The sequence below is a fragment of the Furipterus horrens genome, unplaced genomic scaffold (genome assembly GCF_987537825.1).
Source record: "Furipterus horrens unplaced genomic scaffold, mFurHor1.1.pri manual_scaffold_3, whole genome shotgun sequence".
Taxonomy (NCBI): Eukaryota; Metazoa; Chordata; class Mammalia; order Chiroptera; family Furipteridae; genus Furipterus; species Furipterus horrens.
The window spans coordinates 175,038,900-175,058,154 of NW_028327173.1; the positions used below are offsets into that span (position 1 = coordinate 175,038,900).

The window sequence follows — 19,255 nt, forward strand, 5'->3', positions numbered from 1 at the left end:
TCATATTTTAGCCCATTCCTTACCTGTAATGCAGAAGCCACAGCCAAATAGACCACAGCCCTTTGTTTAGGGAGAAATGTTGCTGAAAAGTGAAAAGGGCAAAAAGGCAAGGAAGGTGAAAAAAATTAGGGGCTTGCCAAGTAGCTAAATGGCCAAATCTAAGAAATAAGAAAGACATGTCTCCCTCAGTTGGGTCAATTTTCCCAGTGAGATTCTTTAAGATAGGAAAGCATAAACTACTTTCGCAACTATAAATACACATATATTGTGACTACCACCACACACTCAATCCTAAGATGCATGTGGCAAAAACTATGGTAAATTTTATTAATTTAATAGATACTTATGAAACACCATGTAGAATGCTTTGTAATAAAGGCAGGATGGGTCTTCAATGGATGTTTAATAAACTATACTCTATATAAAAGAACCCTTATGTTGATTTCTTAGGACATACACAAGGCCTCTAAAATCTAATTTTCCCTTTGAAAGCAAAAATTCATCATCTGAAATCAAGTCTTCAGCTGCTACAAACTAATCATTTTGACATCAGACCAAGTATTAGAAAATTTTATAATCTCATTATATTTTCCTTCCCCCAATCCCACACTGCCGAGCGATTCCCACATAAAGTAAACTGCTGTATCTGTGTGGCTCACACAAATGCCACAATTGAGCCAGGCAGGTAATAGTAACTCCAAAGGGAGAGGAGGTGAGTAAAAAATGAAAAACTAGAAGTCCTTTCATGTTAAGTTTTTATTTAAATCAGTACAAGCACCATGCTTAACAGAAGACTGTCCAAAATAAACATGCAATATGAACTAGCAGAGACTGAAACCACAGCTTAAGAAGTTGTGCCAGTTGTCGCTTTTGTTAAACGATGGCAGGGAACTGTTTAAATTCACAAGACTAGACCATTAACGTTTCAAGCCTCCTGAATGAGATTATATTGGACCACCTAAAACATCAGTGGGAACTGCCCTGGCATGTCAGTGAGCTCAAACAATATTCAAGTAATTATGTGTGTATGAACTACCTTCCAAAAAGCAAGAAAACACAGTTTCTATCACAATCTTAATGTAGTTGCTTTAAGTATTACAGGAACGTGATTACGGATTTCAAATGTCAAATGGCATAATAAGAAACAAATTTCTCAAGAATATTCAACTTGGGACCACCAGTGTTAAGCGGCCTAGAAGGTTTACATTCTTCCAGAAATACAAAATAAGATTTGTCCAGAAATGTTTGAGACACTTCTTCACCTAAGTTTTAAAGGCTCAAATTCTGTAGATTCCAGTATCATCAGACTATTGAACAAATAGGGAAAGCAACCGTACTAAGAATATCTGAACTGATAAAATACGAGTTACTCTCCTCTTCCATGAAATATCAGCATTTAAACTCCTATGCAAATATCTATCCATCACTAGTCCACATTATGGATTAATGACACAGCTTGGTTTTTAAAGTAGTCCAAACATTTTTTAAAGTACACCTTCATTACTATCTATATGGGTGGGGAATAAAGAGAGCCAAATTTAATTTGGCAATAAACTCCTTTAACTGGAAATTTTTAGTTAAAGTGACAGACCAGAATACAATTTATGGCTACGTTTGACTCCTGAAAATAGGAGATAAAAAGGGAGAGAAAAGTGCTGACAGACATTTTGCTACAAAGATTATTTAGTAATGATAATAAAAAAACTTAGCAACACCCTCTTAAACAAGAGTATGTTTAACTGCACGAGGCATTTAGTAAACTTTTTAGAAATAGACAATTTGAACACTTATTTTAGAAGTCAAGTCAACGAAAACAGTCAGTCAACCAACTTATTTTTCCTAACACAATTGCTTCAATATCAGAACAAACTGATCACTATTCAAAACTCTTTAACATTTTGGAATTTTAGCAGAGTAACCTGAGAACAGTTTTCTTCATGTCATTTACATTGCCACAAAACTATACTAAAAAACATGCTATGATTACCAGCTGGGTCTATTTTGTTAACAGTAGGTGCTACACAGAACTTACGCAGGGCCAACAATTTCAAAACTAATGCTGGTTTAGAAGACCATGAAGGTAGGTTCCCAGGAAAAATACTGCTGCCAAAAAGGAAAGTTTAAAATTTCAGGCTGAATGGGAATGGTTGTACCAAAAAGGTATGGAATGTGAAAACTGGGATTATGAAATCTGGGGTTACTATTTGAGAGAAGGCAGAAAAAGAGATCAAATAAGAAACGTACTTGAAAAAAAAAAAACGCAAAATTTGGTTAGATGGAAGGGAAATTTATATAAATGTCTGAGAACACTTGAACATGAGATTTGTAAATCTCCCTATAGGACAGAGGGAATAAAAAAAGTTCTTATCCCTTAACCTCAAATCTACTGTCTTGCAAAACACATTATTGATAAGAAGCAGACAAGCTCAAAATAAAACATGGTTTATCAGTTCTCTGCCCCTGTTAGAGAACAGGGGAACTAACAGTTCTGTGTATTATCTGACATTATGGAAGACTTCCAAAACTAAAATGTGCAAGACAAAAATAAGGAACCTCATTAAAAAATACATTCTTGCAGCACTAGTTTCTCTTATTGCTGCGAAACAGGTGAAATAAGTCTCATTCCCTTCATTCAAAACATTAAAAACACTCTTGGATTACATTAAATTCACTTGGATTACATTTACATTTCTGCAGAATTAAAAGCGTTATTCTTCAATACCAAAATAGATGTTCAAAGAATTCTTTCAATTCCTGGATGCTGTTTTCTCTCTCTCTGGAAATTGGAATAAAGAATCCTTTCCATTCATTACCCAAAACAAATACCCACTCTCGCACTTCCTCATCTCCAACTAACTTCCTATTGCTTCCTGTTTCAAGATTAGTGAAGCCAAACAGTGTTGGAAACAGAAGATACTCTATTCAATATTGTGAAAATTCCAACTATCTGTACGTCTTTGTTAAAGTTGGCACAAAATCCTCAAAAAATGCAAAGAACATATGAACAGAAAGTATGCCAACATAAAAAATGCCTTTGCTAGTTTTGAAATGACTAAGATATTCTTAATATAAGAATTCACTCACCAAATTTGGGTAGTCTTTAGCTCAAGACTTTTTGTCAAATTAATGTTAAAGTTACTTATTTGTTTTTAAAGTGTACTATACATTAGAATCCTTGCTTTATGCCAAGGATGCCATCATCTAACAAGACAGATGTTTAATTTAGAATATTTTCTGAAATTTAGGATACAAAATGCAATTTCTATGGATGTGTGAATGTTATTAACTATGGCCAAGGTTTTAAGATAAGCAATTTTTTCCTATGGCACAAAACTAATCACAAATATGCCCAAAATTATAGCTCTCAACTGCCATATATTCACCAATGCAAGCAGATAGTTGGAATTTTAAAAATATGAGGTTGATTTTATTACAAATTTCAGATACACACATTAGAAAATTGTTTTACTTGGACCCTTTACAAAAGTATTGATTTCACCAAATCTGGAATTCTGTCAGTGTAAAAGTCTTAAACTAACTTTAAAGCTACCAAATCAAAGGCACGGTATTAACACATTGAAAATAACTAGTTTTCACAGGACAACATTAAGAGGTGCTTTATAAATAAGGTGTTATTAACCTAGATTCAAAACTCTCTAGAAATGACACAACCAAGAATAAAGCCCTTGATTAGTTTTAACCCATCAATTCCTAAGATGTTATTTTCCATAAGAATAGTCAAAATTACTATAAAATCTAACTCCCAGACCTTAACAATGAGTGATCGATGAACAGTCTCTGGACTTGATTAAAAAGATACAGGAAACCATAGAAGGAATAGAATTGATGAAAAATGTACTTGTAATGCAGGTTACACTATAGTAAATTATTATTCATGGCTCAAAATTGGGTCAAGTCTTTTACCCCAAATTAATTTCAAATTTTTGACAAGTGATAATATGCTATTTTCATATATAAACTGCTAATATCCAGTATTTGTCAAAAGGAGGCAACTGTTGTCTATCACAATATCCACTTTCTGATGGTATCTGCAAACAGTAACAAATTCTGAACCATAAATTATAGAAATTAGTCACAAGAGTGCAAAAAGTCCCTGGAGAGAAGTAGTCCACCTAACAATTACAAATATAAGGAAACATTTTACAAAGTTTCATTACTATGAAGATGATTTCCTCTTTATTCAAACTTTGAACAAATGAAAATTTTTCTTTACTGCAGGAAACAAACTGTAAGTAACAGTGCATTTTTAGGCATAAATAAGTATTTATGTCTGGTTCCAGTATGGTCAGGTTAATACATAAATACTTTAGAAACATAAAACTTCACATTAGTGGAAAAATCCAAGTTTCTCACGTAACCATTCTTCAGTTAGGTCTTCAGTATTTCTTATTTCAAATACCTTAAGGGAAAAAAACTTAGGTTATACTCATACTCTCAAAAAAATGAAACATATTATATATTTGAGTATTAAATTCCAAATTCTCCTTTCTTTCATATTGGTCATGACTTTATCTGTGTAAATTAGATCATTTCGGAGGTAGTTTACTTTGCAAAAAATACTAAGTACTCAGTAGTCAGTTAGCAAAGTTTAGCGATTAAGATGGCATAATACCAAGACTCTGTTACAAGTGAGCGATTCTGTAAATCCCATTCACTAAAAGAGAACCCAAGTAAATCAGTCTAGTTAGGAGCTAAAAGAACATACACTGGTCTGGCTGTAGATTGCTTTGATAAAAATGGACTACAGGTCCACAGTCACAAATCTCCTGCAATAATCTACACACTCATTGACCCAGGAAGTTTAATAGAGAGAAAATGTAATACAGCGGACAGAATGGGATTTGAGGCCAGATGTGAGTTTGAATCTTAGTTTTGTCATTTATTATTATGCAACACAAGTCACTCAACCTCGGAACCTCAGTGTTCCCATCTACAGATAGGAATACCACCATCAACCTCAGAGGCTGCAGTTAAGAACTCGATGGGACTATTTGTAAAAGTAATCTGTAAATTGTAATGCCTTAATTCCAACACTTTAGGTCAAGCCCAGGACTAGAACAGACTTGAGGCTGCTAACAGAGCTGTTCCAGAACACCCAAGCCCCAACAGCAGTCCAGGGAACTCCTACAATACAAATGAGGAATAGTAGTGTCTCTATGTTGGTGTGATCAATGACAATCATATGGGCTAAAGGGAAAGAGCAGATGGCACTTAAAGACAACCCCTGGGTTGATTAAGCACCCAAGGGAAAACACTGATGCTGTCCTTAAAACCTGAAAGGGAATATTTAATACCACTTCAGTGTTTCTATTTCAGAACCTCAAATGTATATACTTTTTCAAGTCAAACTAATACATGGAAATTAAAGTTTAAGAGCAAGTACCCCTCTTACCTCTCTACCCTTCAAAACTGCCATAAGACAATGGGGACATGTTACATTGCAAAGCAAGTGTTTCATATAAAACAGAATGTTCTAGCTTAATAGTGCTACTAATAAGTATTCTTTAGATTTGGAAGCAATACAGTTAACTGCATATGGAATTCCTGCACAGAATTTGGTTCACTCAGCCTATGGTAAAGCTTCAATGCTGACTTTTATCTATTAGAAATTATATAATGGAAAATGAAGAACTCTTAATAGATTGAGTAGAGTGGCTTTTCTAAAGCTGCCTACCTTTTTTTTTTTTTCCTTCTTAATCTGCCTATCTTTTTAATGCTATTTCTTCTGATGAACTTAAAATTCCCATTCAAAAACACATTTGGTTCAAGACTTCTATCATTCTATTTTCAACTAATAAAAAGCTTTGACTAATTTACTGCTCTGTGCTAGATAATGTTCAACTGCATAAAAGATACTTAACTCTTCAGATTATTTTAGCTATGGCTCTGTACAGCAGTCCTCTCTCTTCAGGGGATACATTCCAAGCATTCCAAGACCCCAGTGGATTGTCTGAAACTGCAGAAAGTATGAAACCCTATATATACTAAGTTTTTCCTATACATATGTATCTTTTCACTTAAATGAAGCACTTTACAGCTTCTCTTCAGCATATCTGAATTGCTAGCACCACTAACTACCCTTGCGCTTTGGGGCAACTATTGAGTAAAATAAGGGTAACCTGAACACAAGCACTGTGGACAGTGATCTGATAACTGAAACTACTACTAAGTGACTCACAGGTGGGTTGGGTATACAGCTTGGATATGTATACACTATATCCATATTTGCTGGACAAAGGGATGATTCATGTCCCAGGCAGGATGAAGATTTCACCATGCTACTGAGAACCGTGTGCAATTTAAATTAGAACTTATTTCTGGAATTTTCTATTTAATATTTTTGGACTATGGTTGACCACGGGTAACTGAAACTGTGGAAAGCAAAACCACAGATGGGAGGAGAACCACTGTCTTCTAAGTGAAAGTATTGTCTTAACAAGCAAGTCAAATATAAATACCACCTTGGTTAGCTCAGCTGTTTGGACTAGCTTATTCTTACTTCCAGCATACATCATCTGTTGTTCAGGCTTACATCCTAAAAGAGAGATTTATGTAAAAATGAGACTCAGGTTTTGAAAAGTAATGGATTTTCATTATTTACCTTTTAAAAATGACACTTTAAGGATTTCCTATACTTTCAAGTTGATAAAAACAAGTCTAAATTTGATTCTGAGTCTTACTTGCATACTGTACAAAGAGACATAGTCAGAATACAAATAAAAAAGATTTAAGTCAGCAAAAATAAATGAGGCTAGACTTCTATAGATCCTGACTTTTAAATCCTTGCAAACACTTAAAAACTTTTTAGCATTTTCTTATTTTTGACTTTAAATATCAAGTTCAATTTTATGGATGCCTAACACAGATAAGGTTTTGGGATGGTGATGGGTCAATGGGGTCGAGAGATTTGCCCTGAAAAAAGTTACAGTCTGATTACGTATTAAGTTAAAAATATACTGCAGTATGTTTTAAGTACTAAATATATGACACAAATAATAAAGTTTAGAGAAGAGTTCATTGAGTAGAGATTTTATTGTGGGCTTTAATGGTGGTACTAGTGAGAGTTCTGGTGATACACTAAATACCAATAAGCCATTTTAATATCCAATGTAAGCTACTTTGGGACTATTTTCAAGATTATAGGTATATTATGGATCACTACTATTTTAAAGATAAATAAAAATATATATCATGATACACACAAAGTTCACACTTAAAAATATGAGAAAATGTACTTTTGATATTTTAAAATGTCATTACATTTCAACTTCCTTAAAATGTGTGTATGATCTGACCTAACAATTATACTTGTAGGAATTTATCATAAGAAAATAAGCAAATTCTATGAGATGATGCTTTGTAGTAATTTATTTCTAGGGATGCATTCACACGTGCATTCATATGTACACACAAGTCAATTTAGGTTTACTCAACATTTTTCATCTTTAAAACAAGCATACAATTATTTGTCCAGTATTAAAAATATGATTTTATTAATTATATCAGAAACAAATATGCACTAAAGAAATTCACTTACCAACAGGACTGGAGAAAATAAAACACAGAGGATATGAAACTCTTCCATCATCATGTTGATATTTATAACTATACACAATGAAGGTTTTTCTCAAGTTAAAGAAACTAAAAGTACTACTCTATTTAAGACAAGTACTTACCAAAAAAGTTTTCAAACAGACACCTGGGGAGCTAGTGAGTGGTAAATTTCTAATATACCCAGTTAGGCCACACCTTCATTATTTATTATCTTTCCACAAATTTTTAAATAAGCCCCATGATAAGTTATAAAATCATATAATCAGTCAAAAATAAATGTATTAGAAGTATGGATTTAATATGGATATTCTAATCGTTCTCATTTTCATTATAAACACATAATAATAAATGGATTTTTAAAAAGGAAATAATTCATCCCATTAATACATCAACTTTTCATTTTTCTTGGCCCACTATGTGCATATATATTTTAATATGATTGTGATCATGGTGTAGCACGAAATTTGTAAAATATGTCTTCTAAAAGTTGAAAAACTAAACTATGAATTAAATTTGACCACTAAAGAAACAAATCTTTTCAAAGCACTAAGAAAAGGATATCGAGGTTGCCGTTCAGGCAGTTCATCTTTAAGTTCATCTGGTGAAACGCCCTAGCATAACAAAGAAAAACAACTTTTAAACAATTTTTTACCTATATATCCCTAAGAGATACACCAAGCACTCAATCTACTAATAGGTACAAATTCATAACCATACACCACAACATAAAATTTTATTTTACTAAACTGTACACAAGCTGAGGTTCCTGAATCCTTAATCTAATGAAAGCCCACTGCCCACCCTTATATCTAATGAAAGCCCACCCATTATAACTAAATATGGGGCTGAGAGGCACAGTAGTCTGTGCTCATGTTCCAGTTGTCAGGAAATACTGAGACAAGCCAACCCCTCAGAAGAAACACATCTGATTTGGGGGTAGGGGAGGGCAGTTAATTTCTTTTCACTCAAAATTAGTTACTTAATTTGACAAAATAAATATTTAGGTTATAGGGCTTTAGTTTTTAATTACTAGCCAAGCAATTTAGAAGCAAGCTATAAAGTCAACTCCATGATTACTGGACATACAGCCCTAACTTCTACCACCTGTTACACTGATTCATTGTTTTAAAGGTGATTAAATTAGCAAGACAAAGCACTACACAGTAATTAGCACATGTTTTTCACACATAATGAGCATATATTTAAAGGTGCAGAACTCATTTTAGAAGTACAGTAGTCTCTATATCGTGGTTCACTTATCGCGGCCTCACTATATCACGGGATTTTTAAAAATATTATATTTCATTATTTACCACGGGATTTTGCGGTACTGTATATGTATGTTGTTGAAGTTATGTAGGTTTAAGAGTGTAGAATATGTTTAAGAGCATAAGTAGTGTTTATAAAAGTATGGAAAAGGTTAATAAGGGAGTGGGAAAGGTTAATAAGGGACTGGGAACAATTTATAAGTGTGTGGGAAGGGTTTATAAAGCCTTAAAATATATATAAATACTAAAATAAATTTAAGGTTCCTACTTTGCAGATTTTCACCTATCGCAGGGGGTCTGGAACATAATATCCACGTTAAGTGAGGGAATACTGTACATGTGTAACTAATATAACATCTTTAGGGCAATAATTGCTTAACTATAAAACTATATTTAGCTGATCAAACAAACCTCAAGCTCTTCATCCAGTACCACCAGGCGTTTATCCTTATCAATCTTCACTACAATAAAAAGACAGTATGAGTAAACTGTGATTCTAATGTGACCTTGATCTACCCAACCCACAGAGTCTCAGCCCCCTTTTTGGCATCTAAAATTAAAACAGCAAGAACACAAGCATAAAAAACTGCATTCACAGTTTAAGTTCATGGTCTATTAACTAGCTTAGCTTTTCAAGCAGTTAGTATTTAAAAGCTTTACCCATAATTTCCATCACACTTTGCTTATTTAGAACTTCATGTGAACTCCTTACATTTACTGTATATATGGAGAACTTTGTACTTCAAATGCAACTTCTTATATAATAAGAATAGGCCTGAAAGGGTGACTGTGACTGAGACTGGTCTATGTAACATGGTTAGAACTGTAAGGTAAAGTGAACCAGGAGTCAGGATAAAACAACGGTCAAATTCCCAGCTTCTCCAGGGTCAGGATTTCATGGTGCAGTATGAGCATTCTGAGAAAGTGAATTACAAAGAGCAGTGATACCTATATTTAAATATATGTAACATAACCCAAAGCTCAATTAAAATGTGTTAATCTATGCCTCTATTCTTTTCTATCACTCAGAAAAGTTGGCCATTTGTGGTTTTACACTAATTTCACAGTAAATCCTGTGAGAAACAATATGATCTCAAATAGCTTTACCCTTCTGTGGCAAAATGGCACTGATACACATTTTCACCTTTAAGAACAATGTTTTTCTATGCTGTAGTAGTTATTTGTAATAGAACCAGAATTCATGACAAGTTGTCACCACCTCATTCATTCATATCTGCCAGATGCATCTTGGCTAAGCATAGACTATACACTTGCATGTTTTACTCACCACCTCATCCTTCCTTTATATTTCTAAATTACTACCCACATATTAAATATTACCTAAGAATATAAAAGAAACCTGCGTAACATAATATACAGCACACAGTGGGAGAGGCAATATTCAAATCATTCATTCCATTGTCGGAAGTCAGTGATGCTTAAACATAGTCTCCAGGAAATTGGAGTATGAGTCCAGAATTGAAATAAGGGTGCAAATTATTTTGAAAACCAGGCTAAACTTTACCATTTTAGATGTAGGCAAAGATCTGTTTGAGGCTGAATGGCTAGGCTATTTTTAGTCCCCTGAGAAGTTAAAGGATAGAAATGGATGGGTCACAATCCATGACCAAGTGACCAAGAAGATAATCTCCTCCCGTGCTGTGTAGGCAGCGGAGGGGTAAGTGGAACATTCCACCTGTTCTGTGATATTAGCTGTTACTTATTTTTTAAAGTAATCTAGTAAAAAGGAACTTTATTTAAAAAGAAAAATAAAGGGAAAAGGAGTCATGAACAATTCAGTTTGAAAAGGGGAATGAAAAAAAACTTTACTTAAAGTAATATAAAGGTTCAATTTATTAGTGTAGCTAAAGTAATCTAAAAGGAGGAGAATTAAATATAAATGTTCAGTTTATTCAATGTAGCTTTAAGATTAAAAAATAACCTAACACCATGTAACTGAAGCAATCACTTTTAGCTTACTTATAATGGCAGCATTGTTTGTTTCTTTGCGAAAACGAAACTTCTTCAGTTTTTCCACTAAATCTTCAGCAACATCACAAACCACTAAAGACTCACTCTAGAAAAGAAAAAAAAATCACATATAAAAGCCATGATTTCAATATATGTATATGTTAAATGTTAAAAAGGTATACTGAAATCTACATATGCCACAATTATGTGAAAAGCATCGACATAAAATATATGAACACTTAAAGAGCTTCTGAATCTACCAACCTTTGTATCTACATTACACACATTTGTTCATCTTATATGTAGGGTATACTTTAACTTTCTCTTTAGCTAATAAATATCTCAAAAACTCGACATATCATAAGGTGTAATTTTATCAGAGCTGTAGAGGAAGAGAAGAATGTGGGAATAATCAAGGATCACTGTCTGTTGTTAGAAAGTATATATATTTTGTGCCATGCAAAAAGAACAGAATAATCATCCCACTGTATTTATAATTAATAAGACCCTAATTCACTTTTGGGTCTCACAACTATGAAAAATATACAAATAAACAGAAGCATGAAAAATAAAATCCTAAGAGTAAAGACCAATAACATTTATATCTTAACTAAATGACTGCAGGAAGTTTTTAAAAAGATATTTTTATTTTGAGAGAGAGAGGGGAAGGGAGGGAATAAGGGGCGAGGAACATCAATCAGTTGCCTCTCACACTCCCCCAACTGGGGACCTGGCCCACAGCCCAGGTATGTGCCCTGACCAGGAATAGAACCAGCAACCTTTTGGTTTGTGGGGACGGGATCCTACCCACTGAGCCACACCACAGGGCAACTGCAGGGATTTTTAAAAAGGCACTATTAAGAATTATGATCACAAAACCAGATAAGACAAATATAGAAACTAAAAGAAACTTTTACAAATTGTGAAAAAACATTAGAGACGCTTCTCCAGAAATCTGGTAAGAAAATGATCAAAAGCACTCTTTTTTTAGTGGTGTAAATGTATTACTGATTGCAAGCATGAGGATGGGAATCTTTCTTTTCTTTTCTTTTAATGGTTAAAGTTTTGAGCACATAAAAATACATTATAGTATAGATATGCACCAATCGCTCAGCTTCAACCATTATCAACACATAGCCAATCTCATTTCATTCAACATCCTCCATACTGCCCCATGGACTATCACACAGCAAAGGCCAGAAAGCACTTCAACTGCAAATATTTCAGTATGTACCATTAAAATGACACTATGTGCCTTTAAAAAATAAGGACAATAACATCTCACCTAAAACATCTAACAGTAATTCCAGTCTAAAATATTCAGATACAGTTTAAATTTTCCTCCCCGTTCCACAGTTTTTCTTTTCACATGTTTAACTGAGTCAGTTTCCAAGCAAAGCCCACATATTTTGGTTTCTTTTCATATATAGCCCCCCCCCCTTCAAGAAAATTAAAATCGTTCTGGACCAATGCTAAATACATGTCTCATTATAACCCAAAAGAATTAAGGCTTCCAATTTTAAGTTAAAATAAAATTTTAATAAAAGCCTGTTTTTCGACCTTTTGCTGGGTAAATTAAAGCATATGTTAAAACAAGAAATGGCTATCAATTTCAAATTGCCCTTTAAATTCAGAATACTGGTAAATATGTAAGATGTGATATACCATAAGATATGCTATTACACATAGAAAGTACATCTCACCCATAGGTACTATCCAATCAGGCTCCTCTAGAAGTCATGTCCAGCTATCCTTTTAGTTGTCTTTAGAGAAAGAGACGCTAAGTCTTATGGAGCTTCCTGAAGGCAGAATTCAACCCTAGTCTATTTTTTTCTACCTTCCAAGAAAGATATAGAAGTCAGAAAAGGACAGTTTCCATTCTCTTCTCAGCCAAAGGTAGAACCCACTAATGAAACTAATAAATATTTTAGATTTCTGTTTAGGCAAGGACCAATTTATCATGAAACTCTTATCTTCCAGCTCTGATCCCCAGCGCTGCTTGGGCAATCCTGACATTCTAAGGATCAGAAACCAAGTAAAAACAAAAAACAAAAAACAAAAAAAAAAAAAAAAACACCTTAATTTATATAGCTCTCTCTCTCTTTCTATTTCTTTCCTTTTTTTTTTTTTTTTGCATTTACACTCTTCCATTTGCACTCCTCCTAATACCATAAGGCCAAAACATTTTTATTATTATTTTTATCCTCACCAAGGGCATTTTTTTCATTGCTTTTTCTAGAGAGAAAGAAGAAGGGAGAGAGGAACATCAATGCAAGAGAGAAGCATTGATTGGCTGCATCAGTATGCGCCCAGAGCAGGGATCCTAGTCACCTGGACCAGGGACCAAACCCACAAGCCAGGTTTGTGGCCTTTTGGTTACGGTACAATGCTCCAACCAACTGAACCACCAGCCAGAGCAATAAGGCCATAAATTTCTTCCTACAAGTAAAAGGACTCAGGCTCAACCAATTCTAATTGCTTCCAGTTAGTAGCAGCATTCAGGTGTAACACCCTGAAAACAACTTTATATGATAAATTAACACAAAAAGTTAAATAAAAAATCGAGCCCAAGCGTGCATTTATTGGTTTATCCATACAATGAATATATAATGAGTGCCAGCTCCATGCTAAATTTGAGAGATATAATAATATAAAACATATAGTCATACACCACATAATATTTCAGTCAACAGCTTACTCATATACAATGGTGATCCCATAAGATTATCATGGAGTGGAAAAATGCTTATCGTCTAGTGATGTCTTAGCTGTAGCACAATGCATTAGTCACATGCTTCTGGTGATACCAGTGTAAACAAATCTACTGTGCCACCAGTCATATACAAGTATAGCATACAGTTATATATAGTACTTAATACTTGATAATGATAAACAATGACTATGTTACTAGCTTATGTATATACTACACTTTTTGTTATCTTGGAGTGTACTCTTTCTACTTACAAAAATAGGTTTGCTGTAAAACAGTAGGCCATTTTATGCTGGCAACAGCTTCATACATCTCATGTTTACAGCATCTCTTGATTGCATCCTTTTCTCTTGGGCTTGAGTTAACTTCATGTTGTTTTAAAAATTTGGTGTGGCCTAGCTGTATAGGGTTTATCAGGTCCACAGTAGCGTACAGTAGCATCCTGTACATTCATTCACCACTCACTGACTCACCCACAGCAATGTCCCGTCCTGATTGTTCCATTCATTGTAAGTGCCCTATACAGATGTACTACTGTACCGTTTTTTTGTTTTTGTTTTTTTTTTTTTTTATCAGCATTTATTTTATTCTGCATTTATGCCCAGATTGTAAGATTTTTTTCTTCAGTTCCTACTGGGATAGCTTTTTCTTCTGTGCAGCCTTCTCTTCTGATTTAGGAACAATCTGCTCTTTTTCAATAAGGGTCATCTCTGTGTGGCAGGGAGAGCTCATCTAAGGGTTAATCCACATAGATTAACTGTGAGTTCTGCGCTGCATCTTGGGAGCTTTGTTTACCTGGATGTCCTCAATGACCAGTGAACCTACATCTAAACCCTTAAGCTCAGCATTACTCTCTGCATTTTAAGCCAGTGCAGCAAAAATTCAGCACTCTATCTGGGCCACTAACCATGGGTCCAGCCCCACTGTTTGACCTGGGCACACCTACCAACTCCACCACTGTAACGACAGAATGGCACACATTGCTTCTGTAAAGTGATATCCTTCAGATACTCGGTGGCTTTGCAGATATGCATGCCTTGATGGCCTGGGCAGTTACAGGAGTGTTCTTAAAGTAAATACAAAGATTTGAACTTCTTGATTTGTAGTTTTCTTGGTCAAGTGAATGGTGAATCATTTTCAGAGGTCACTTATGGGAAGAGCCCATTTTATCTTTTATACCATATTTTTACTGTACCTTTTCAATCTTTAGATATACGACTACTTACCATTATGTTACAACTGCCTACAGTATTCATTCATGCCATATAGGTTTACAGCCTACGAGCAATAGGCTGGTTATACCACATAGCTTACATGTGCAGTAGGCTGTACCGTCTATGTTTGTGTAAGTGCATGCTATGATGGTCACATGATGAAATCACCTAACAATACATTTCTCAGGATGTATACCTGACTTTGAGTGGCACATGACTATAAATAAAAAATACAAGCCTACTCTCAAGGAGCTTATAGTATAGTCTAGTAGAGAACAGACCTACATCACAAGAATCAGGCAAAACAAACAACGAACAAACAAAAACACATATACTTATTTGTACCTGTGATAAGAGCTAGGAAGGAGAGACGCAGGATGCTCTGAGAACTTCTGACTGGTGAAGAACAGCATGGCCACAGGAGGCTTGCCCGAAAGTGGCATCTGAAGAACTAAAACTACCTATGCAAAGACCCCTTGATTCAAGTGAGCACGGCACATCACAGAGAATGAAACGCCAGTGTGACTCAAGCACAAAGAAGGAGCCGAAGACATGGTACAAAAAGAAGTTGGTAGGAGCTGGACCACATAGGGCCCAGTGAGTCACATTAAGTATTTTGGTCTCCATCCTATGAGCAAAAGAAGCTACTAAGGTGTTCTAAGCAAGGGAGGCTGGTCGGTGGGTAACAGAAAACACGATGAGATTTGCATGCAAGAAACAGGCAGAGAGCAGGGATGAACTGAGCAAGACTAGTTAACTGACGAGACTAGGTCAGGTGAGAGATGAAAAACCACTTAGCCAGGCTGATGAGGATAAAGAGAAGTAAGCGAATACTACTACTAATAATTAATATGTGTTAAACACTGTGAGAAAAACACTGTGCTGAACAATCCCATGAGATGGGAATATCACCATTTTACAAGAAACTAAAGTTTAGAGAAGTGTCTTCCCCGAAGTTACGTAATTTAGTGGCGCCAGGATTCATCCCAGACAGCCTGACCTCCAGCCCACTCACCCTCTTAACCACTACAAAGGAGCTAGTGACAGACTGGATATTGGGGTGGGGGGTGGGTTAGGATAAAAGGGTTACCAAGAGGATTCCTAAGCTTCTCACTTGTGTAGCAGACTAAACAGCACTACCTTTCACTAAGTTAAGGTTTGAGGGGAAAGAGCATGAGTTCTATTTTGGACAAACTGAGGTGGCTTTGGGGAACCCCAGCAGGGAAAAGCTTCTCAGGAGATGTTAACTAAATAGTGGGATACATAGATCTGGACTAGATCTCAGAAGAAAAATCTGAGATACAATTTCACAAGTTATATGCATACAGGTGGTAAATTAAAGCTGTGAGTGTAGGTAGGAAGAAATGGATAAAGAATACAGAATGGAAAATGAAGCACTGAGATAGAGCCTAGGACTCCTACTGTGATGTCCTAGGAAGGAGAACAGTCTGCATGGAACACGACTACCAGAAGCGGGAGAAAAACAAAAACAGAAAAACAAAACAAAACAAAAACAACAGGAATTCTGTGTCCCAGAGGTCAGGAGCGAACAGAAAGCTTCAAAAAGGAGAGTGGTCAACACCCTGGAATGCAGCTGAGAGGTCAGATAAGAATTGAAGAGTCCCTTAGATTTAGTAACCATAACAATATCTATTGGATGGAAGTGGATTGAGAAATGCGTGGGAGGTCAGAGATAGGTCAGTGGGGTTTGTATTGTGTTTGTTCCGAATTAAAGAAACAAATATATTTAAAAACCTGATAGGAAAGACCCAGAGGATCATTTTGGGCAACTGACTTAATTTTCCACTTATTTTTGAGCGCCTAGACCCAGCAAAACTGAAGATCTTTACAGTCACCTTAATGCCAAGCGCCAAGGCTTTGGGTCAAAAGATTTCCAGCTGCTGTAACTCGAAGAAAGCAAGGATAAGGAGAAATCTTTAAAGGGAAGAAGCCAAGTGACGGCGAGGCCGAGAGAATGAAAGCAGAATTCGAGCGAGCCCTCCGGCAAAAAGCTGCCAGGCGGAGGGTGCCTGCCGCCTCCCGGCCCCCGGTAGTTTGGGGGAGCCCTCCACTGGGCCAGACCGCTGGCCTCTCCAACACTTCAGTTCAGAGGCTGCAGCCCTCCACCCAGAAGGGCCCTGAGAGGTCGCCCCCCGCACTGACCGCATCTTAGTCTCACGGCCCGCTGCGGCTGATTGGGGGGTGGGGGGGAGCGGAAGGGTCTACCCGGGGCCCAGCTGGAGGAGGCTGCTGGCTGGTGGACGCTGCCCCTAGGCGGGGCTGCAGCAGCGGTGACTAGGGGAGGCCAAGTCTCAGGCTGTGAGCACCAGCCAGCGTTCGGGCGGAAGCGGCCGCCGACCCACCCCGGGCGCTGCCCGTCGAGTCCGGCTCCTGCAAACAGGAAAGCCCAGCTGGCTGGCCCAGCCCTCTGGCCCCCACCCTCCCCGGCAGCAACTCACCATTTTCCTTCCGGCAGCCAGCAGCCTCTCGGCTTCCCTCGGGCCCCTTTAAGAATGGCACCTCTGCCGCCTCCCTTCCTGCCCCGGCGCTTGGCAGAGCCACCCCCAGCGATCAGCGCGGCCGTTGCGGGCAGACACGTGACCGCGGACGGTGGGAGGCGCGGCTCAAAATTAGCCGGAACGCGGGAGCCTGTACGCCCCTGCCTGGCTGCGGCTGGAAAACTGTGCCAAAATGCATCCTTAAAATTCAAGATCAATAGAATTTGGTTCAGTTCAATAGACTTTTCTGTATCAGGGCTTTTCAACTTCAGCATATTGATATCCGGAGTCCAATAACTCTTCGCTGTGGGTGGGCTGTGCTGTGCATTGTAGAGCGTTTTGCAGCATCCCTGGCCTCCACCCACTTGAGGCCAGTAACACCTCCCCAGTTATGACAACCAAATGTCAAATGTTGCCAGGAGGCAGGGGTGGAAAATCATCCCCAGAAGAGAACCACTGTTATAAATTAATGTACTAAGCTTTGAGCCACAGAGGAAGTGCCACATTCGTCACCTGGGTCAGCTCAGCTGGAGCAGGCTTCAGGTAGCCTCCTATCATTTATTGTATAAGATGACAGAAGCCCAGCATCTAAGACCATGAGAGTTTTTTACCAGAGGCACTTAGAAGTCCAATGGGTTCAAAGGCTTAGGTTCTGCTTAGGTACTATAAGATTTTTCACAATTCCTGTCATCTATGGGATCACACCCAAATTACACATTCATACAATTCTGTTGTGCAGTGATTGCCTCAAAGTATGAAACTCAAAGTTATGGCGCTTATTATAGTCCTATTGGTGTCTCCAAAACAGAGATAAATATGCCCTCCAGGAAATAATGTGAGACATAGAAAGGTCATATAAAATGAATGAATGGCATTGGCAGCTGCGAGAAAAATATAATGCAGATGATAATTTTTGAAAACACGTTAATAAATATTGCTTTTTTTAATGAAACCCTCTCATTGGTTGGCCAGAAGCATGTATCAGACTCAAAGGAGAAACATAACTGGATGTTGGGAACGCAAAATAGAAAAAAGCAGCTTTTGACTACCAAAATAGGGTGATGAGTCCCAAGACACACAGTGGTCTTGAAAAAGCCAGACATAATTGGGAGAAAGGTTTTATAAAATTTTAAAGTTACATTTAAATTTCAAAATCCAAACCTTGGCAAAATTATAAGTGTCATTTAGTACTGAGGCTATGACAAAGAAAGTCCCTGTTGAATGGGAAGGAGGAAAAGTCTTTCCACTCTGGTCTGGTGGAGGGTGGGAGGGAGATGGAGCTTGAATAAGTACAGTAGCCGGTCATACATACCCAACCTGTTCTGGTTGAAGCCTCAGAATGGGGGACAGGGAGGGATTATAGAAAAGCACCCAAATAGATGTGCTTTTGGAGAACCTGCAGAGAATTGGTAGTCTGCTCCTCTAAGAAAGGAGGAGAGGCATTGCGTTTGGCCCTGCACCCCCCGTGAATATGACTCAGGAACAATAGTGTTCAATGACAGAAGTGGCCTACTTTAGTATCCTAAGATAACTGCTGGTCCTCAGTGGCCTGCAGGTGACATGTGGGACAATCTACATATTCATAATTTCCTCAAAAAATAAAATTGGAGATGGTAAACAGTCTGGTGAACCAGCAGAGCTAATAGGTCATGGTGCATTAAAGCTTTACAACCAGAAGTAAATGGCTGTACTCTGGGTCTCAGGAGTAGTTGCCAGCCAGTGCCACACAAGGCCAGATAAAACCAGCTTTACCTCACTGAGGACTCACAAATGTCATGCAGAGCTGAGGCCTCATTTTCTCAACCCTACCATGAGATCATGTGAATACCCAGTAGAGAAAGTATCCCTAAAATACCATCTTAGGGAGAAGCAAGAGAAGAGGCAGGAGTGAGAGAGACTAAGAATTTTCCTGAAAGAGACCAGCTACCCAAAGGGGCAGGTGAACTTGAGGAGACTAGGATATCTTTCTTTTTATCTTTTTATCTTTTGATAAATTTAGGCTTACTGGTTTCCCATTGT

At 37.1% G+C, this 19,255-nt stretch overlaps 1 protein-coding gene across 1 annotated transcript; it reads right to left on the reverse strand.

The window, feature by feature from the left end:
• Nucleotides 1–738: 738 nt before the first annotated feature.
• On the reverse strand, nucleotides 739–17,323 carry GMFB (glia maturation factor beta). The gene is made up of 7 exons (XM_090270904.1): nucleotides 17,198–17,323; nucleotides 10,824–10,920; nucleotides 9,255–9,304; nucleotides 8,137–8,186; nucleotides 7,559–7,641; nucleotides 6,483–6,556; nucleotides 739–4,420 (listed from the first exon to the last, which is right to left on the reverse strand). Exons 1-7 carry the CDS (start codon nucleotides 17,198–17,200, stop codon nucleotides 4,349–4,351), a joined length of 429 nt encoding a protein of 142 aa, XP_090127030.1. The 5' UTR covers nucleotides 17,201–17,323; the 3' UTR covers nucleotides 739–4,348.
• Between the last annotated feature and the right edge of the window lie 1,932 nt (nucleotides 17,324–19,255).